Genomic DNA, 22643 nt, shown 5'->3' on the forward strand with positions numbered 1-22643 from the left:
CTTCTAGAGGATTTATGGGCCTCCCTCAGGGTGGCTACCTGGGGAAGCCTCAACTGGAATGATCTTAAATGCCCACAGTACCACCATCCACTTGAATGCCAACACCAACAATCAGTCCGGCTGGCATGATCTGAACAAACAGAAATTTTGAAAAGAGACGTCTAGCATACAGCTGCTAATGGACTGTCAAAAGAAGATCACATCTGGTGGGAATGTAGATTCTTTGAATTCCAGTATGAACTGTATGGACTCCCAACTCCCATTCTGTGCAGGGCTAGCCCAAGAAGTCTCACTGTCTAAAACAGTGGTCTCAAGAGCCAGAGTGTAAACATTTCAAACCCTGCTACAGAGACAACAGAGGCTCAGCTTCACAAGAAGAAACGATCATCATCTCTCCCAAATATGTAACATCAATTTCTGGGGGGAAAAATTATGCACCGTTCATGAAGGAGGGGGGTGCTTAGAGCCTGAGGAAGTCTATTTCATCCACAAAAGCTTGCTATTTGTTTTCTTTTTTTAGAAGTTCAATAAAACATTTCACCTACTCTAGCACTTATGTAATCTTTGGGACCACATCAATCCTTTCCTTTTTCACTCTGTCTAAAACAGTGGTTCCCAACCTTGGGTCCCCAGATGTTCTTGGACTAAAACTCCCATGGGTCTTCACTACTAGCTATGCTACCCAGGATTTCTGGGAGTTGTAATTGAATAACATCTAGGGACCCAAGGTTGGGAACCACTGATCTAAAACAACGGACATTTTTTCCACGACTCATTTCATATACTGTACCAAAGTGAACCACATTGGCAGCTGACTTTCACTTTGGCACTTGTGATGTGTTCAAGGGCAACAGGCGAATTCAGGGAAGAGCTTAGAAAAGGCTATTGTCGCTCCCCTCAGCATATACTGCCAGAGAGAGTTGTTCATCCTGCCTTTTTTTGACAAGCACACTAAGTCTGGTTCTATATAGAGGGAGCAACTCTCCAGAACAATGAAGGGCAAGGGGAGCAGCAAATTCACCATCCACAGAGATTCATCACCCGATGAAGTGACCTTGACTACTAAATGATGGCTAGAAGCAAAATTGCACTGGACAAAAGCAGCTCAGAATCTCTTCTGAAGTTTCTGGACCAGAGTTGCCCACCTGGGCTGGCCATTAGATCTTTCTGGCCAGAAAAGAGCATAAAACATTTTTTTTTGTTTTAATGGAGTCTTTGTCTGAGCAATACAATCTTCCAAAACCCCACTGTGTTCTTTAGTTCTGACTCCTGCCTCTTCTCTTTGACTCCTCGCCCACCTCTTGGCTCACAATTTCAGGTTTTCCTTTGGCTGCCCCCTATGGCTCAAAGCCCCAGACTTCTAGGAAGGACAACATGCTCGGTGGCTCATTTAAACCAGGCCCTAACCCCTCATCTCTGCTGAAGCCTTGTTCTCTGTACCCAAAACTAACTATATGGAAGTAGCCAAAACTGCAGCACAAGCAACTGAATGAGTCTTCTAAAATATGCATATGGGGAAATGTTTTCTTTTTGAAGTGCTTATTATGATCCTGAAACGCTAATGGGAAGGCATGATTTGGTGGCTGCCTCCTGAAAACCATTAAGTCCCATTAGAGTAAATTAACCTCTGCTCTTCTACCAAATGGCTTCTGGGTCCTTTCCAGACCTCTTTCCTCTCTTTATAGTAGCAATGAGTCTTCACATTGGATACCAGAGTAGAGCCAGAATGCGCTTCAGCATTTGTTTCCTCTTCCCCCAATTAATTTAGCTTAATAAACTCCACTGCCTGGAGGGGAATTCTCTTTTTTGCAACGATGGCTGGATGGGCTTCTGTCACACTCTTTGTAAATTAAGATAGCCAGACTTAAAGAATTAAGGTCCCAGAGGAACTGGGGAGCAGAGATGGCTAGTAAGTAGATAAAAAAAGCCCCTTCTTGCAATTAGCAGCTAGAAAAGCTTGATTACCTTACGTCCTTTTGGTGCTAGCAGAGCCTCAGTGAGCTCACCTGAAACATTTAATTACAAAGAAGACGACAATGACGAGACGACAATGACAACTCAATGCATGAAGATGCAGTATGTTCTCTGTGGCCAGTTAACCACATACGGATACAACCACATAATTAACCAGTGGCACCCTATAAAATTCAAGAGATGGGGAAAAAATAATACCCAACCCATATAAAAAGTATAGTCTTCATAAAAACTTTCAAGAAATAGTTGTTTTTCTGTCATTGGAGGATTAGTTAGAGTAGGGATGAGCAGAAAGTAGATTTAGATCTACTAAAGAGGTCATGGTGATTTGCATTATTTCTACAAAAACAGAGCTTGGAAGTTATTTTGTTGCCTACAAATTCCAAAATGCTCAGGCCATACTGGCTCATCTCAGTTAATATATATTTTTTAAATCTCTCACATCACCTCAACAAACATTGCAAAACATGTGGGCTAGCTTACACCAGAGCTTGGAAACATTACTTTTGGGGAAACTGAAAAAGCACTCAGACCTGTATAGTTCCATTACAGATCACCCTCCTAGAACAGCAAAGGGACATAAAGTGGGGTAGATACCACATAATTATAAAATCAAATAAGAATAGAGTTGGTTGGGGCCTATAAAGCAATTATCTTTAACATTGCAATAAGGCTCAACGTCTTCATAAGACAACATTGGAGAAGGACACGATGGGCCATCTTTGTTAGCACTCCAACTTCATTTGGGTCTGTAAGACTAAGGTAAATCTGGGTACCTAGAGAATAAGTTGGAAGCAAGCATGTGTTGTGACACTGCACAGAATCATTCCTGATCACACAGCACATCAATTAATGAAGTAGACTTACCTGTGTGGCTATGTGGCATGTGAACCTATGTGAGATAGTTTTCACTTTGATTTTTAAACCACCAGAGGGTTTTTTTAATCACCAAATGTGTGTGTATAAATGAAATAGATGAGAAAACATATTGTGAGATAGCTTTTCTGAAATGATAGAAAAATAATAGTTGGAGAGGAGGGGACGAGGTTGCTGTAAGATACTGTCCTCCACCCTAGGGTAGAACAGTTCATTAGAAGGAATGGAATGGAACCCTTCTCCTTCAAGGTGCCATATTTGGGCTTAATGAGCTGGCAACCCCATCAGTGTAGCCAACTGTGGGGCATTGCCATACTCTCGCACGTAGCTAATGTGCTGCTGCTATTCTATTCATTAGAGACAAACTGACTCGTGAAATTGAAGGAGAGACTTTATTGCCTCAGGTTCCATCTTGAGTTGATGGTGGAGGGAAAGAGAAAAAGGGTTGCAGGGTGACTCCTGAGGTGCAGTTCCCTTGGGAGGGGGTGCTTTTCCCAGCAGATCTGATAGGGGTCCAAACTTTGCTGGTGTCAGCAATGTTTCCTTTGACTCCTACATAGGACAAACAGTACAGTCTGTGTGCAAAGAACAAAATGGACACAAATCCAACATGAGAAATGGCAGTGTCAGACGAAGCTCTCTCACTGTTCGTAAAGTTCTTATTGTAAAACAAAAAAGAATTTCAAGGGGAGAGTTTAAAACAAGACAGCTAAATGAGAATACATTCACAACATTGTATTCTCGAAGGAAGGCTTTCACGGCCGGGATCTAATGGTTGTTGTGGGTTTTTCGGGCTCTTTGGCTGTGTTCTGAAGGTTGTTCTTCCTGACATTTTGCCAGTCTCTGTGGCCAGCATCTTCAGAGGACTGGAGTAGGAACTCTGTGCTCTGGTGCAGTTTGGATAGTTGATAGCTGTGGGATGAGCTTTTTGTCCTTTTCAGGAGATGGGTGATTGTGGTGATCTGTGTGGTTTTTTGTTGTGGGTGTATTGTTGTGATAAGAGGGAGAGATTATCTGTCACTGTGATTGATGAGCGTCGTTAGCTGGTTTTGTTCCATAACAGGAATGGCCATGCTATAGCCAAACAAGAGTAACTCATCCTGTTCAAGGACCGGCGATCCCTGCACACGAAAGACCAGGAAGAACAACCTTCATAACATGGCCAAAGAGCCCAAAAACCCCACAACAACCATTCACAATTGTGTCTATAGCATAAGAGCTGTTTTCTAAGCACACAATGTAGTGGATTATGAGGGGTATAAAAGTTTCGAACATAGGCCATTTTTTAAAATGCTACAAAACACAACAGCACACTCTCAACAGAACAATTTTTTTTAAAAAAGCAAAACTTAACCATTTCACTACTTGTAAGTTAATAAACAGCTTGGTGTTTGGTGATCAACAGACATTAAACGTATATTAATTGCCTTCCTTACTGCAAGGATGTTTACCTCTTTATGACCTGAGTTAACAATACAATTATCACCCTTCGCATCTGATTCAACTGTGATACCACCTAATTCCCGCCATGTATATTGGGCATCCTCTGAACATCCCTGAGGTTTCAATATTATACTCCATGCATCTGAGGATGTGTAGACAAGGAAAGTGCATAATAAAATGAATCTGCTTGTCTCAGTGGTGCCAAAGCACTCTCTGTTCCTGTTATGGAACAAAATCATGGTTGGGAAGTATAGAAGCTATTACGAACAGGATGCGTTACTCTTGTTTGGCTATAGCATGGCCATTTTCTAGCATTTATAGCAGCCATTTTCATCCAGCTCAAGATAACATTAATGAGCTGGGACAGTGCAATGCCTTTGGGTATATTGCAAGGATGTGCAAGCCAGTTCAAGACTTCAGTGAGCCACGAAACTCACTGACTGACCTTGGCCACTCTTACATTCCATAATAATAGATTGAACATTAAGGATGTGTACAAAACTTAATGGACAAGATCACCTGAAAAGGAATCCATTGAGGAAAGACTGCACAAAAACACTCTATCTCTAGCTCCCCACCAGGACCTCCAATACAATGTCCCCTTGCTGAAGAGAAAAAAGGTTTGCAAAAACATATTTTGAGAAATGTACATAAAAGTAGGAATACATTTTCACTCACCCCTAAATGGTTTACAGTCTAACGTGGAAAATGGACAGAAGGAAGTAAGGAGTGCGAAAATAAGAAACCAAACAAAATTGGGCTTTACAGATTTTCTCACCCCAGCGTTCTAATGCATAGTTTGCAGTGCAATCTGAAAATATGTTATAGAGAAGGAAAAGGAGAATGGGAAGGAAAACAAGAAAAATCAGGTTACAGATGCTTAAATTCTCTATAGCCATTGGTAGCATCATGGCATCTGCTAGAAAGCTATCGCTATCACACCCTCTTTGCAGATTTCAAATCAAGTCTACCCTTGACATAGACTGTCAGAAGAGACTAATGGTTTAGCGGAGTCAAGTACAGCATGCACTGGGCATCTGACACTAATCCAAGGAGCCAAATGTTCCATGATTCATCCACCATCTATTCGACTAGAGATTTTAAAGTTTCTCTGTTATTAATTGGTTTGTGTTCTTGTAAAAACCCTCCTAACAATGAGTCCTGCATAACCCCCAAATTAGCATGTCTTTATTTAGATGAAATTATACTTTTGCATACTTTGGAACCAAAGCAGGCTAGTAGAATTGTCCATCCATATAAATAATGGGCAAAGTTGCCAAACTTTGCTAGTAGGCAAGATGCTCAAGAAAGGGAGGAAGGACAAACCTAGAGGAGCAAATAGTTCGATGTATTTCTATAAATAGAAGGAAGAAATGCATGAAAAACCACAGCTCTTCAATGGCAGATATAGTCCGTGAATCCCTTTGTATAACAAAGTGAACAAAATGATGCCCCAGCAGCTGAGAAATGTGCATCATTCCTTAGCTAGCACAGCCAATGCAGAGGAATTATGGGAGTTGTAGTCCTGCGGAACTGGAAGAACTATATATTTCCCATCAATGACTGTGAAAGCTATATCTCTTTTTTTCATCAGTGGTTGTGCAGGCTGTATTTTTACAGACTGAAAGAGTCTTTGGACTGAGGGATGAAAGTTAGGTCCTTATCTGCGGTTTCCTACATTTCTCTAGCTAGAGGCCATTAAAAACAGTTTAAACGTAATAACCATAGTGCCACTATATCAATTTTATGACTTAATATATTATGGCAGATGCAGACACTATTCCATTAATTAAGACAAAAGTGTACCTCATAAACTGAGGTAGGTGCTGCAGAGATAGTAATATGCTTTATCTATTGGTAATATTTATGTATTGCCTTCAGAACTAGTAAAAAAAAAAACAATTTGGAGCCTGAGGTAAGAGGCAAGAGAATGTCCCCTTCCTTCCATGTGCAAAAGCTTCGATACTGGCAACTAATTGTTCTCCACCATCCCTGTGGACAGCAGTCCAATTTAGAGGGCAAAAGATATACCATGTGGCGAACGGGCTCTGCCCTCCAAGGGAAGGGAAGGGCTAAGTACCCAGAAGAAGCAGATGAAGGGCTGCCACTGTTGCTCTTCCAAAGGCTTCCTTTTGCTGCCTGAGCCAGTTGCTTCATGGTACTATGGGTAGAGATGGGCACAAGCCGCCAAAATGGTGGTTCATCTTGGTTCGTGGTTTGTGGAAGTCCACAAGCCACAAATTTATGAATTTTTCCCAAATGAACTATGAATTTGGTCACTGCTTTGTTCAGGGTTTTTTTTTAAGACAGACCCTTTCCCACTGCCCCCATTGCCTCCCTACCTTTTTCTGCATTGCCTCCTTCTCCTCCTCCACCACCCCTGCTGCCATCTTGAGAGACTGCATATCAACGAATTAGTGCTTTGTTTTTTTTATTAATTTCCTGATTTGTTGTTAACTTCATGCCCATCTCTAATTAAGAGCTGCCAAGTCACCACTAACTTCTTGCAACTCTAATAGGGCTTTCAAGGTCAGTAAGATATTTGAGGAATGGTTTTACCAGTTCTGCCTCCACTGCATGAGGTTCCATAGCTGAGCAGGGATGTGAACGCAAGTCTCCTGAGTCCCAGTCTGTCACTCTATCCGCTAATGCATAATAGGTACCTTAGGGTAGGCCCACTACTAAACAAGAGTAAAAGCCAGCAACAAAATAGTTTTAAAGCATCTGCAGGGAAGACTGAAGAAACTACTTGGATGAGTAGTTAAGTGTTTCAACCTAATAAGAAAGAAGTCCAGTTGGCATGACTCAACTTCCAGATTAAAGGGGGGAGTAAGATGTACCTCTCTAGGTAGATCTAAACGAACAGAGAAGACCCTGTCTTGTCTCCCAAGCTAATAGAGGTGCAAAGAACTACCAGTAAGCAGGATGATAATACAGTGGTGCCTCGCTTAACAACGATAATCCGTTCCAGGAAAATCGCCGTTAAGCGAAAACATCGTAAAGCGAAAATAAAAACCCCATTGAAACACATTGAAACCTGTTCAATGCGTTCCAATGGGGTAAAAACTCACCGTCCAGTGAAGATCCTCCATATGGTGGCTATTTTCACTGCCTGTATAGCAAGGAATCCATCCCTAAACACAGCGGGGAGCCATTTTAATCACCCGGTGGCCATTTTGAAACCGCCGATCAGCTGTTCGAAAAACATCGTTTTGCGAAGAATCAGTTCCCGAAGCAGGGAACTGATCATCACAAAGCGAAATTCCCCCATTCAGACCCCATTCAGACCATTGCGATCGCAAAAAGATCATCGTTAAGCGGTTTCATCATAATGTGGGGCAATCGTAAAGCGAGGCACCACTGTACTGATCTGGAATAATGCATCTTCCACAGTTGCTACATCAAGGGGTTGGGTCATAGCTAAAGGCACAGCACCTGCTTTTATGTAATGCTCTGGTAGTTTCTCCACATATCCCAGCACAACGATTTCCAGCTGAACATATCATTTAAGGCCCAGTCGTCCTTACAGTGTGGTGCAATGGATAGAAGGATGGACTGGGGCACTGGAGAATAGGGATCGAGTTCCCCACTTGGCCATGGAAACTCATTGGGGGAACCAAACTGGTAAAACCACTTCTTAAATATCTTACTTACCTTGAACACACACAGTCCTTACAGTGGACTTCACACAGTTCAGTGTCTGGAGTGCCTTGGTGGCCCTCGACAAACTGCAGGATCATCTCAGAGCACTACCAGAAAGGGAGGCTGCTAAAGCACTTCTGGTTCTTTACCGTGGGAAAGGTCACTATAAAGTCAAGATCTACTTGATTGCACATAAATATTATCATTAATCATCAGACTAAGTATATAAAATACTTATTAAAAACTGTATTGTTTTCAATACTGTTAAAAAAAAACTGTAACACCAAAGGAGGCCAAGAAAGTCATCACTAGAAATCCAGTATTTTTTTTTATTGTGACCTCTCATTCATTGAATAAATTAACATTTCAGTTTCACCTGTGCCCACCATCCCAGTTTTTAAAATACTCCTAAAAATGGAACAATTTAAATTTGCCTTTTATTAATGTATGTATTAATTCCTTGAGAAGACTGAGGGGAGATAGGACAACCCTTGTCAAATACTTGAAAGACTGTCATATAGAGGAGGGGCAGGGTCTGTTCCCAATCATCCCTGAGTGCAGGACAGGCAACAGTGGATTCCAAGTTACAGGAAGCCAGATTTTGGTGGAATAACTGGAAAAACTTCCTAACTTTTAGAGCAGTACGATAGTGGAACCAATCACCTTGAGAGGTGGCGAGTGCTCCAACACTGGAGGATTCAAGGGAAATTTAACAACGACCTGGAAGATATCCTTTAATTTATATTCCTTCCAACTTCATGATTCTTTGATACCTGTGTTTCGAATTGGTTGATATTGGCTTCGGTGAGCCATGTTGCATTTTATTGTATTGTAGCGCTTTGCATTGTATTGCTTTTCCTTTGCATTAATTATTCTTAATTTATTGGATTATTTGTATTTATGTGTTGGTTGTTAACTGCCAAAAGAGTGAACAGTGGTGCCTCGCTTAACGAGCGCACCGTTTAACGAAGAATCCGTATAGCGATCCCTTTTTGGGGATCGCTATACGGATCTGCCCCAATCGACGCACTCGCTTTGCGACGATTGGGGCATCCGGCGGCCATTAAACTAAGTTTAATGCGTTCCAATAGGCTTTCCTTGCCTGTACAGCGATGTTTTCGCATAGCGGTAACCTCGCTATACGGGGCACCACTGTACATTGCACAATCAGGTGGTATATAAGTTAAACAAACAAACAATAAAATGTCCCTGTCTCATACCATTTTGGCACACTAAGTCTTAGTGATATCAGACCGCATAAGCTATCAGAATCCCTAGATTTCAGAGTCCCACCTATCCCAAAATAAATAAATAAAATTGCCAGTCCACTTACTTGGGTGTGTGAGCCTCATCTACCCGGTTGCCCAGCTGGAACTCATGGGATTTGCTGCGATGCAAAGATGTGAAGCCTGGGAAAAGGTGGATCAATTTCCGTGATGAGGGAGGCGGTGTGCCTGGTGGTTTGACTTTGTTCCTCCTCCGAATTGGGGGGGTGCCCGGTGGAGTCATGGTGGTAACTATGTTTGGAGTGCGTGGTGGAGTACGGGTACCGTGCCGCTGGCGTGGAGAAGGGGGCAAAGAACGATGGCCAGATTCCAGTGGGGGGCACAACCCCGGAAAGCCTTCCACAGTCAGTCTATCCACATGGGTGTACACTGGCCCATGGGGCAAAGTCTGGTGGCAGTGATGCTGAATGCACTTGGACTGAGCTTTGGGACTTGGAGTAAGATGAGTTCGGATCCACTGCATGGTCTCCTTTTGGCACATTGAACTATTCTCCTTGCCTGTCTCAGTTGTTGTTGGCCACTGGATGGTCCAATCTTGCTTAGAAAGATTGCCACCTGTTAAAAAAAAACACAACCACCAGAAGATGTTGAAAATGAAAGAAGGTGCATTTAAGTTTACTTGAGTGATGATGCACCACTTGGACAGAGAGAGACAAAGATTTCCCCTGCCTTCAAAGCCATTGCAATGCCTCTGAAATTGTATTAAATAATTGCATAAAATAAATCCTCATTTGCTTAGTTCTCCTGAATGAGGATATTAAAAATGAACTCTTTTGTCTCATGTAAGGAGAATTCTTTTTTTGGACACTCTTGACAAAGGAATGAGAACAAGAACAGTTTTGGAGGCATATTAAACACAAGTGTACAGAATGAGAGCACCTGCTGCTTTCAGGTATGGACTTTTAAGTCCTAGATGCACCAGAAGAATTACCTGCATCTCTTAAAAATAAAAAACAAAACACAGCCATCAGCCAATTGTACTATGTTTGCCCCGTCTGTGTGCATGTGTGTGTCTCTATATTGTGTTCAGCTATTCAAAGTTAAAGGCAGTTTTGTGCAGAGATTGTGCAAATTATGGAGATCTTGTCAAGGAAAAAAAAGCATGCTCTTTGCCTTCTCTTGCCTCTTGCATGGCTCCAAAATTCCTCACTGAGGTATTACATTGAGTTGAAACAGTCTAGATAAATCCAAATGAAGAATTTGGTAAATATTCTTTATACCCCTTAACGGCATTATTCACATCAAACAAAGTGTAGTAGGAGAATATCTAGGGACTAAACTAGTTGGGACTTCATTCACACTGCTAACAGTGGCTTTTTTAAAAAGCCAACAGCAGGCATTTGCCTGGATCAGGATTCTGGTGGCTTCCTAGAATGGCTTCAACACAGGCTTCAGATAGAGCACTCTTGAATTGGTTTTGGATAAAAGCTTGCAGGGACACCAAAGGAAGCTTTTGCTCCAGTGAGAATAAAAGGCTAACAGCAGATGAGGAACAACTGTCCCATTCATTTTTTTAAAAAATCATAATCCCTTTACCAATAGACATGCTGGCTCAGGCCTTGGGGAGTTGACATGCAAGTATCTGGAGGGTGAAATATTCCACACTCTTGCAGCAAGCCTGTTACACCAGAAGTGAGGGATATTTGACCCTCTAAGATGCTCCACGGTCCCAATCTGTTCTTCACCAGCAGTTTCAATTTTAAAAGCAGAAATGGACAAACACAATTTTAGAAAAGATGGGTTTTCATTGAGTACCTCTGTATCCACCAGACATTTTCATTAACAACATAAGAAGTGTTATGCTGGATCAGATGAAAGCCCTATCTCAACGGGTCCATCTGATCCAGCATCTTGTTTCTTACAGCAGCAACCCAATGTGGGAAGACCCAAAACTGATGTTATATGACTCTCCACTGTTGCTCCCCAGCAATTGGCTTGAAAAGTGTCATATCCCTGGTAGTAAAGGCAAGATATAGCCATGACAGGAAGCAGTGGCTGAAAGCCTTTGCCTGTTCTTTTCCCAGAAATTCATCTCATGCTGCTTTGACATTATCCCAGGCAATGCTGAGAGGTCCCTAACAAGGAGGCTGTTCTCCTTACAATCACCTGCTGAGCTCTGACACTCCCTCCCCTTTTAAGAACTGTGCACAAAAGTCCTCTCAAAATTCTCCAAGTCATTTGAGGTCAGCATGATCTACGTAGGGCGACCATTTTACGGAAAAGAAATTCTCCAACTGTTTCTTGGGATGGGACTCATGTGGTTACAGGGACACCATTTTTCTTTTTTTCCATACAGATTTGTGGAGGTGGCCGTTTCTCCATCTATGAGTGGCAACAGCAAAGATTGTCTTGGCAGCCTGGCCACCAATTTTCATTCTCCTCAATAGCCCAGTCATATCCAATGGGTTCAAGACAGTGTATTTGGGCTCTCCTTCCCACAGTATCTTGAGACAGGAACACTGTGAGGTGCAGCTCAGGCTGATAGAGAGTGTGAATGACTAAACCAAGAGCACCCAGACATCATGACTCAATGCAGACTAGAACATGCAACTTGCATATCAGCATTCTAATCAATACACCAGACCTAGGAGCCTTCCAGTACATTATTATGGTAAGGGAGGAAAAAATGGCTGACATGCATAAACAAATGGTAGTGATTTCTCTAAGAAAATCTTACAAGTACTCCCCCACCACCACCGTGGATAGGTTGGTAGGGGACAGAAAGAAAATTAAGAAATTTCTCAGAATAATAATTTCTGCAATATAGTGGTGCCTCGACTTACGAATGTCCTGACATACAAACATTTCGAGTTGCGACCAGTTCCGGCTGCAAAATGGGGGGGGGGGGGTTATGTTTCTGTGCTGTGATGTTTTTTCTGTTTTTTCCGATGGGGCTGGCTGTGTGTGTGGGAGGGTGTTTTGGGGTTTTTCCCCCCATCCCCATCATGTTCCGATGGGGCTGGCTGTGTTTTTTGGTTTTGGTAAATTGTACTGTACTTCAGCTCAGCTGTCTGTTCCTTCTCCCCTACACATTTTGCTTCTCTCTCTCTCTCTACCTCTATCTCTATCTCTCTCTACCTCTCTGTCTCTCTCTGTCTCTCTCTGTCTCTGTCTCTGTCTCTGTCTCTGTCTCTGTCTCTGTCTCTGTCTCTGTCTCTGTCTCTCTCTCTCTCTCTCTCTCTATCTATCTATCTATCTATCTATCTATCTATCTATCTATCTATCTATCTATCTATCTATTTATCTATCTCTATCTTTTGCAGACATATACTCTAACTCTGGTGTCTGGCCAGAAAAATAACACATGGAACTTCACTTCATTACTGAAAGGGCTATTTGATGCTGTTAATAGAACTCATCTCCTGGCAAAAGGCAGATCCTGGATCTTCGCTCTGATGCTTTTGATCTAACTCCTCTAACAACTCGTGAATGGTTTTTAAGGTAATATTTGCATTCTAAAAAGAAGTTGGTAAGTACCCAGACTCTTTCTTTTTATGCCAATTTGAGTTATTAATTGGTAGCCCCTGTTATCTCAGCAACCTTTTCAAGGAAATCAGTTTATTTCCACCTCTTGAGAAGGGAAAGGAATGGAAAGAGGCAGGTTTTAAGACAGAAAGACAGAACATTTTAAGAGCAGTTGATTGAAATGAGGTTTTTTTTAAATGTCAGGATGGAGAAAATACATTTTGAGTTGTACCTTCTAAAGCTGAGGAGAGTGTGCTGGAGCAGAGAACAATCAATGGGGAAATGAAAAAGATATATAGCCTGAACACATGAACACCTTTCTTTATTCATATCAGAGCACTGCACAGTTTTAAATTGGGCCACCTTTAGGACAGGTCCTGTGAACCTGTGAACAAATGCCTACAGCCCAATTCAGCAGCATAAATGGGGAGAGAGCAGTGCGGCAGAGCTGCATGCCACCCTTTGGACATCAAGTAAATAAAATGGCAGACTTAACAGGAAGTAGAAGCAGTAGATGTTGAAGACACATACCCTCCAATAAGACCCGATTAAGTCCAGAATCTAGGCCCAACTACACCACTGCCTATATACAGATTAGAGATGAACATGAACTGAAAAAATGGCAATTCATCATGATTTGTAATTTATCACAGTTGACTAGATAAAGGTAAAGGTTCCCCTTGACAATTTGTCCAGTCGTGTCTGACTCTAGGGCATGTTGCTCCTCCCCGTTTCCAAGCTGTAGAGCCAGTGTTTGTCAGGCGACAATCGTCCGTGGTCACGACTAGCCACAGAATGCCTTTACCTTCCCACCGAGGTGGTACCTATTTATCTACTTGCATTTGCATGCTTTCGAACTGCTAGGTTGGCAAGAGCTGGGACAAGCGATGGGAGCTCACTCCATTGCATGGATTCGATCTTACGACTGCAGGTCTTCTGACCTTGCAGCACAGAGGCTTCTGCGGTTTAACCCGTAGCACCACCACATCTCACCACAGTTGACTAATCACGAATTTATGAATTTTCCCAACAACTCAATGAATTGATTCATCTTTACTTTAAAATGCTATGAAATGCCCCCCCCCCTCGGGACCTGGAGACACAAATTCACAGGGAGGTTCGCCTGACTCACCTCTACAAGTCCTGCAAATTTGGTTTCATGCACCCGAGTTATACACCCACAAACAGCACCCCCAGGACAGTGCCCCCCATGTACCTAGAGACACCAAAGTGACACAGAAGCTTTCTCTGACTCTTCTCTACTGACCCTCCACATTTGGTGAAGTTTGGGTTTCGGATAACCAAGTTATACACCCACAAAGTGGTCCCCCAGGAAAGTGACAGAGGCAGTGGCATAGTTTGCCAATAGGCACAGAACTGGTTGAAAAAGATGTACTTTAGTTTGCTACCAAGCAATAAGGTGGATGGCACTGAGGTAGGGTTTGCCTCCAGGCACAGAGGCATTTGGAAAAGACATACTGTAGTTTGCCACCAGGCATGGAGGCCAATGGCATTGAGTTCAGTTTCTGTCCTGAGTGGGACAGAAAGAGGCACTGAGGTCAGTTTGTGCCCTGAATGGGACAGAAGGAGGCAGGCAGATAGTATGGTGGACCTGGGGAACTCTGGGGGCAGGCAGGTGGGCAGGTGCTGTGATGACAGAGACTGTCATTGGAACCCTACCTCATTGGGATCAATGGGGGGAGGCCCAACAACGGAAGGTTAACCTTGATGAACAACAACCACTCCACAGTTATGGAATCAAAGTGGGAACGGCGGGGTTGGAGCATGTATCCAAGATAGGAGAAGACACGCTTGCTCTGGATGCTGGTGGGGGTGTGTGGAAAGCTGGCCCCACAGTGGACAGCTCTGGCCATATGACCATTTCCAGAAATGGAGAGGATCTGATGGGGGGGGGCTGTGAAGGCTCAGCCAGGTACTCCTGCACCATGGCCCTTGCTGGCTCCTCATCTGCCGCCTGTCTGTCCTTCATGGCAACTGCTCAACTCACCACATAGCTGCAGTAATGGGGGCTCATCAGCAGAAGTCCCTGCCTGTGGCTCCTGTGAACCCCCTCCCCCTCCTCTGACTTGTGTCCTGGCATCCCTGGCTCCCCATGCATGTGTCATGCTCCAAACGCCCTGCAGACCTCAGCGGAGAGTTCCATTCTCCACTTCTTGAGCTCCGCAGTGCATGCCACCAAGCTGCCCTTGACTCAAGGACCACGCAGTAAGGCCATGAGGTAAGCTTTGTCCCTGCAGACAGGATGGAGTTGCTTCTGCACACCAGCCTGCAGCCTCTTCACCCAGGCCCTGGTGCATGAGAGGAGGGAGGGTCCTTGCACCAGAGCAGACTCCATGGACTGGTCAAGAGCATGAACCAGGGGAATGATCTGTCCCAAGCTGTCCATGTGAACACACAGGACATCAGTGGTCTCTTGGAAAGACATGAGCACCTCCACCATCTGAGAGAGGGCCAGCTAATCTGGGGCACTGATGCCCATCTCTCTTCCTTCAGGCAGAATGAGTATGGAGGACACGGTATCCTCCAAAGCAGTCTTCTACTCCACCAGGTGGGACACTCAGCTGGCAGGCAGCTTTCAGGCTGTGTGAGAAATGGCCCATCAGTTGGAGGCATTGCTTCATGAGTGCCTGCATTTCCCGGGTGCCTGCATCCCACTTGGGCTTGATGTGGCTCCCCAGGGCAATGGCATCACACACAACAAGGTGTAACTTGTGCACCATGCACACTATGCCCTTGAAGCCCGCCACATTCAATGCCGCCAACATGTCGCACCCAGTGTCCGTGAGCATGTGGCCACATATAACCTCACCCTCTGGTGCCCCCTGCTAAAGTTTGGCCAGGAACCCATCTGTGATGTTTCTCCCTGTCACCTGAGCCTCCATGTGCTGCACCTCCCCCTGTGGCCCTGTCACTGATGGCCTGCCACTCCTCAGGTCCCTGGCTGCCACCAGTGAGCCATGAACAAGAGGTACCCACGGTGACCTCCTCTCTTCAGATCTGCCGTGAAGTGCACCTTCCATCCCTGTGCCCAAGAAAGCTGGTCACAGACCACCTCCAACATGGAGTCACAGAGTGAGGGCAGGACTCTACAACTTACAGTTTTCCATGGGGGAGGTCATATCAGGGGGAGAAATAATGCATCAACCAGCGGAAGGCCGGGTCTTCTATGGTGGACAGTGGGAGCTCAAGCAGGACAATAATCTCTGCAACAATATGAGTGACCGCGTCCTGTGCCTTACCCTTAGACCACTGGTGGTCAGTTAGTACAGGCCCAACTGGAGCAACTTCATGGAGCATGGCCTGCCTTACACTCCCAGCCACAGCAATCCCCATGGCCGTCTTTTTGGAAGGAGATACCGCTTTCTGACTCCCCACTTCTTCCTCTGGGACTTCCCTCTTCTTCCCTCAAAACAGTGTTGACAAACAGCTTTCCACAGACAGGAGCCTTGGATAGTGCCTCTCCAGATGTTAGTAAAAGGTGGTGGAGGACAGATGCCTTGGATCTGACTACCTCCGGACCACCAGAAGGCAGGCATTGCAGTGCACCAGCCATACGTTATCGTTCACCACTGTGAAATGATCTCATGATGGGGGTGATTGGTGCCCTGTTTGCCACTATGATGACCTGCTGCTGGCCTGGGAAGCCTGTGTGCCAGTGGCGCTGGCCTGGGAAGATGGAGGAGACAAGTCTGGGGACAGGGGTGGGGGTGGGGAAACCTTCCCTGCCATTACTGGTTCTGAAGACTGGGAGGTTTCTGGATCCTCTGGAACCAGTAAATCCTCAGATTCCTCCAGGAAGAGGAGCGCCAGTTCTTTGGGCACCAGAGGAAGCTCTGCTTCCACATCTGCCTGTAAGGCCACCGGAGGAGGAACAGTGGTGGTGCATGCATGGTCTAATCAGGGGCTTTTTTCCCCTTAGAGACCCCATGGCCACTGCCCTTCATTTTCACCTGCTGTCTATATAACCCTGCCTGCCAAACCACACTTAACAAATAAATAGGAGGGGAAGAAAAAACTAAGTGGGATAGTATACGAGAGAGAATGTATAAGTACGGTAATATTTTAAAAGGGGAAACATGATGGTAGAGGAAGGAATTGAAGGCTCAACATTTTTTTAAAATATATTTTAAGAGTAATGGGGGCAAGGAGCAGGAGAACTCATAGTATACCCCTAAGTAACTAAATAGACACCCAGTTCCCATTAAAAAAAACCACACACAAACACTCTCAAATAAATGTGGGGGGGGGGAATGTAAAATACAGAGAGAGAGAGAGAGATCACCCACTTTGCTTGAATGCACTCCTCAAAAAATAACTAATTTCTGACTAAAAGAAAGCGTTCCCCAGTGTCCCACTAATGAAAATAATAAAGAAAAAAGTTTTAAAACTGAATATGTGCTTTGGGAATACATAGTATTGGCTAGAGCACACACAACGACCAGCAAACAACACACACAAGCACTCTGGAATAAATGGTGTGTGTGTGTGTGTGTGTGTGTGTGTGTGTGTGTGTGTGTGTGTGTGTGTGTGTGTGTGTGTGTGTGTGTGTGTGCGTGTGCGTGTGCGTGTGCGTGTGCGTGTGCGTGTGCGTGTGCGTGTGTGTGTGTGTAAAATGTACCTACAGTAAACCTCAAAAATTAACTAGTCTCTGAACTAAAATGTACCACTAGAAATCCTCCCCAAATTCCCAGTATTTCAAATAATCATAATTATAATGAAAGATATAAATGTTATTTTAAATGCTCTGCTGCCACAATAAAAAAGTGCTGGCTGCCTGAAGCATACAGACAGCACAGCAGCAGCAATTGCCCATGCCAAGACTCACAGCAGGAGTGAAAAATGGCTGTAGAAAAATGCTTTATAAAGCCTATTAATAAGGAACTCCCCAACAGCCCTTTCCTCCCAGGGTTGACCAGAGCTTCTGATTGGTGGCCGCAGGCTGCAGATGGCACAGGAGGCTCAAGAAGGGGGCAGATGAATTAACAAATTAAAAATAGGTAAAATTTTGTCACTTTGTATTCATTAGGGTCTCTGTATTGAACGAATGTGAAGTGACAAATATTGGCAATTTTTGATGAATATTGCAATTCATTTTTTGATTCGTTCCCATCTCTTTGTTGCCAATGCTAAGCACAAGGGGGTGATAACTTTAAAAAAGAAGATGAGATCTTGTGTGAAAAGTCAAAGAGAAGGGTCACAAACAACTGAAATGATGAAAGATGGAAAAGCGAACAGATTTATCAACTCCTGCAAGACCACAAAATAAATGGCAGTTCTCTGGAAGGAACTGAAAAAGGATATTGCATGCATTGGTCTGGACAACAGATAGATTCAGCTCCTTTTCTCTTCACATTACACGCGGGAGAACTGTGTAAGCAGACTTAAGCCTGGAATGACTGAGATCTGACGTGGAAATATCGCTTCACCATATAATGTAATGAATATTATGTAATAAATAGAGATGGGGGTATTCGTATACAAATATGAATATCCCCGCACAGCTGGAGTTAATGAGGGTGCAGCCCTTGGGGCCAGATCCTTGTTAACTCCAGCTGCGTGGGGATATTTGGGGATATTCGTATTCGTTTACAAATATTTCCATCTCTAGTAATAAACTCACTGGATAACCAATATGTCATAGTGGATAGAGTGAGAGAAGAGGAGGAAAGTAAATGCTGATTTTGCAAGTCCCTGCAAGGACAGGACGATTGAGTAAATGGTCATGGTCAAATAATCAGTGTATACTCTTTATTAATTATTTAGCCACCATAAGGAATTTAGGGAAGTCTCGAGAAATTATAAGAGGAAAGTACAAATAAGGGAGGTACCCTATTGTACTGACAAGAAGATCGAGCAATTAAACCTAGCTAATAATGAGGAAACCGTATGGGTCAGTAAGAATGACTGTAAGAAGGTTAACGAAAGGGGAACCTGTACCAAATAAGGAGAAAAATAAACAGGAGTCTGGGGTTTAGTTAATATGGGGAATGGGAGATGCAAACAGGGGCAGGACTTCACAAGATTCGTTTAGACATACCGGAAAGGATGTACAATGGGAAACAAGGGAGGGACTGTGCAACCGGGAAAAGGAAATAAATATCAAGCTACCGTATCTGTATTGAATCAGTGTGCCTACCTAGTTAGGACACCCACTTTTGCAAAAGTGCTTTTTAGTAAAGGAGAGCTGCTTGAATTCGTGGTTGTCTGGTTACTGCATTAATAACAAGGGTGTGAGCATTTCTCACATAGAGTGATGGGATATGGACTCAAGAGGCTTGGGTCCGAATCCCCACTCAGCCATGGAAATTCACTGGGGGTCTGGGACTCATAAAACCAGTCCTTAAATATCTCACGTAACTTGAAAGCTGTATTAGGGTCACATAAATTGGTTCTGACTGGACGGCACATAACAATAACATAACAATGAATTTATTCCAAACAGAATTTCTGCCCCATTTGTTTTCCTGCTAAACAGCTGTCCTTGCCTGCCCTTTTCACGAGGTTTGCTTTGTTTTTTATATCTTTATGTTCAGTCTGGGTCAGAAGACACTCAAGTCATCTCCCTGGACAGATCACTGGACAAAGACAATATACTGCACTGAAAGAAAAGGGCAGATTGCAGAGTTTCAGCTACGTAGTCCCTCCCCTCCATCTTTTTATTCAGAGAAAGGAACATTCATTTGCCACATTTCAGAAAATTGGACTAGGTGTGACTTCATCATTCACTTTGCAATCCCCAGTCTGTCCTTTGTCTAAATGGAGACCTCTTAGCAGCAACATTCAGCCAGATTTTTACACACTTCTTTTCCTCTCCCAACTCTACATATTTTTTACTATCTATTTTTTGCATGCAAGTGAAAGAGAATTTTTGTGACTTCCTCATGGCTATTGAAAATCAAAACTAAGAATAAAAAACCAACAAAAAAGAGATTATGGTATATTGATAGAAATGTATTACTTCTATTGTTTAAGAATAAATGTAACAAAATAATTCTGCCCCCAACCTAAATTAAAATGCTAAAATGAAGAAAATTTAACATAACCAGAGGTGAGTATTTGAACAGAAGGACTGTAACCTTTATTCAGTTGTTGTTTTTTCCCCCTTAAATTTTATTGACAATCCTTTCAAATACAGTAGCAAACACAATACAGTAACAGGGATTGTAATACAAAACCTATAACCCCATTACCCATACAATCACATATGAAACAATAAATTTAGGAATAATACAATACATTCATATAGTTCAGTGGTACCCAACCTTGGGTCCCCAGATGTTCTTGGACTACATCTTGCATAAGCCTTCACCACTGGCAGGACTGGGGGTCCAAGGTTGGGAACTACTGTTATAAATCACTAATACATGCATTTTTTTTTCCAAGCTTAAAATATAGCAAACAGGTGCGCCAACTGACTTCTCAAAATGTCATCTTCTCCATTTAATTCTAAACCAAAACCCAACGAAAGATGCCAAATTTTAATTAAATTATCTTCTTTCATTTCCCCTCTTAGCAGTCTAACATAAGTAGTCAATTTTTCTGCCAGTGTTATTGTCTCTATCTTGCCCAAATATCTTTTAGCACTTTTCCAAACTCTGACAATTTCAGTTCTTGTAGCCCCTACAATGATCACCACCAACTTTTTATCAGATAAATAATCATTCTCTCCAGTGAATAAAGAGGAGAATAGTAAGGTTTCATTAGGGACTGTCTCTTGCTATGTTAACTTGCTCAACCAATCTATTAAGTCATGCCAGAATGATCTGATGTTCCGACAAGAGATCCACATATGTTTCGATGGTCATTTTGAGACACAATTTCTCCAACACATGTCTGGTATCTCCTTATTAATTTTATGAAGTTTTATAGGGCACAAATGCCATCTATGAACTGTTTTTAATACCATTTCCCTAGATCTGGCTGATATTGATTTTTAAGGCTGAATAGTCTATATTTTTACCCCAGATTCTTCTGCTATATTAGGTTTCGCTCTCATATAATTACCATACTCTTCACTAACAATATTTTTAATGGACTGAAACAAATCCACTTTTTATAAAAAATATTTTCCATACAATAGTTTTCTAATATTATAAGTACTATAAAAGGACCTTAAATATTATACAATTGTGTTACAATATGTTTTATTTGAATTAATTCGAGCCAATTAGTTTTTATCTGAGTATCTTTTTCTTTTACAAGTCCAACTGAAATTGTTTTTCTGCTTAAAAATAAATCTTTAATTCAATAATTTCCAATTTCTTTCCAGAGCTTAAATTGTGCATCTTTAGCTTGAAATTTTGATTTCTAACTCCTAAAAATCCTGTATTTTAACCTACAGTGGTGCCTCGCAAGACGAAAATAATTCGTTCCGCAAGCAGCGTCGTATTGCAAATTTTTCATCTTGTTAAAGTGTGGTTTCCCATAGGATGAATGAATTATTTTCGTCTTGCGAGGCATCGCTCTTGTGGGGGAAAAAATCATCTTGCGAAGCACGGCCATAGAAAAAGCCATCTTGCGAGTCACCACAACAATTGCAAAACACTTTCGTCTTGCGAGTTTTTTGTCCAGTGAGGCATTTGTCCTGCGAGGCACTACTGTATTTTTTTTGGCAATTCTGATATGTAGTTGCATACAATTCAGTGGTGGGATTCAGCCGGTTCGCACCAGTTCTACAGAACCGGTACCTAACTTACTATTGGTTCTGCAGAACCGTTTGCTGGCCTGCTGAATTCCACCACTGCTCCTGGGCACTCCCATTCTTCTCTCACAGTTTCCGCCGAGAATGGGAGGCCTTGCCATCATTCAGTGTTGTGGGCTCAGAGGAAGCCCCAACAGCAGGCTTCCTTTCTCTTTCTCTTTCCCTCTGCTCCAACTTTGAAGGCCTCCCCTCTCATCCCCTCCCACCCGTTGCAGCAACGTCGGGATTGCCGGTGGCTGGGTATGTGCCTCGGAGCCCTTGGAGCCTCTTGCTGCTGGCTTCGTGGGGGGAGGGAAGGGGGAGAGATTTATTGGCGGCTGCCGCCCACCAAAGCACACTCGGATTGAGCCGCCACTGCCTCTACAAGCCGTGCTCTGCCCAGAGCCTGGAGGGTGGGCGTCTTGGCCAGGGCTCAGCAACCTCCCTCCCGCTTCTCCTGCCACCCAACACAGAGGTTGCTTGCCACCCCTTCTGCAGCTGCCCAGGAACCTCCACCGCCGCTGCTGCCTCGGCAAGCACCAGCCCTCGGCTGCCTGAGGCGCGGGAGTCCCCCCTCCTCCGCCATCCCGGGGTTGCTTCCTGTCCTCCTCCCTGGTGGCGGTAGCAGCAGCGCTCTCCTCCCCTCCCCTCCTTTTCCCGCCTCTCTCTGCTCTCTCTTCTCCTTCCCTTCGTGGCACCAAGAAGCAACCCGCCCTCACCATGGAGCTGTCTCCGGCCGACAGGCAAGCAGCTGGCCCATGCCGAGAGCCACTCCGCTGAAGCGGTCCCAAGCCCAGCCAAGAGGGGCGATGGCTTCTTGCAAAGGCTAGCTGCCGGCATGCTCCAGCTCGTTGTGTATTAAATTGAGGAGGACAGTGCTCTGTCAGTCCCTTTTGTATAATTAGTGTGTTGTGGGATAATCAAAGTGAGACATACTTGAGTGTGAGCAAGCCTATGAAGTTTGATTATTGACAGGAAAGTGAAGTTTCTTATTGTTAGCTGTGACGACTGGTGAGAGTCTGCAGAGCAGAAACACGAGGGCAGGACATGGTGAGAGAACATGATGAAAGGGAATAATGGTGCCTGACAGTTCTTTTGATAGCCCAAAGAAGCCAACAGAGACTGTTGCCATCACCTTAGTCTTGAACTGGGCAGCATGCTAGGATCGAACTGATAAACAAATTCACAGATTTCATGGTGGATCATTTTAAGAGTACAGGAAATTGGCTTATTCACATCTTATTAATATCTGACAT

At 43.6% G+C, this 22643-nt stretch overlaps 1 protein-coding gene across 2 annotated transcripts in view; it reads right to left on the bottom strand.

Moving 5' to 3' along the window:
* The window catches only part of KSR2 (kinase suppressor of ras 2), a 349645-nt gene that overhangs the window by 247382 nt on the left and 79620 nt on the right, over nt 1-22643 (bottom strand). For both annotated transcript variants that reach the window (XM_078381644.1, XM_020812104.3), the window contains exon 4: nt 9269-9776. In XM_078381644.1, the coding sequence (XP_078237770.1) occupies nt 9269-9776 (508 nt within the window). The remainder of the gene's footprint in view (nt 1-9268; nt 9777-22643) is intronic.

This window comes from Pogona vitticeps, chromosome 14 (assembly GCF_051106095.1).
Source record: "Pogona vitticeps strain Pit_001003342236 chromosome 14, PviZW2.1, whole genome shotgun sequence".
NCBI classification, from domain to species: domain Eukaryota; kingdom Metazoa; phylum Chordata; class Lepidosauria; order Squamata; family Agamidae; genus Pogona; species Pogona vitticeps.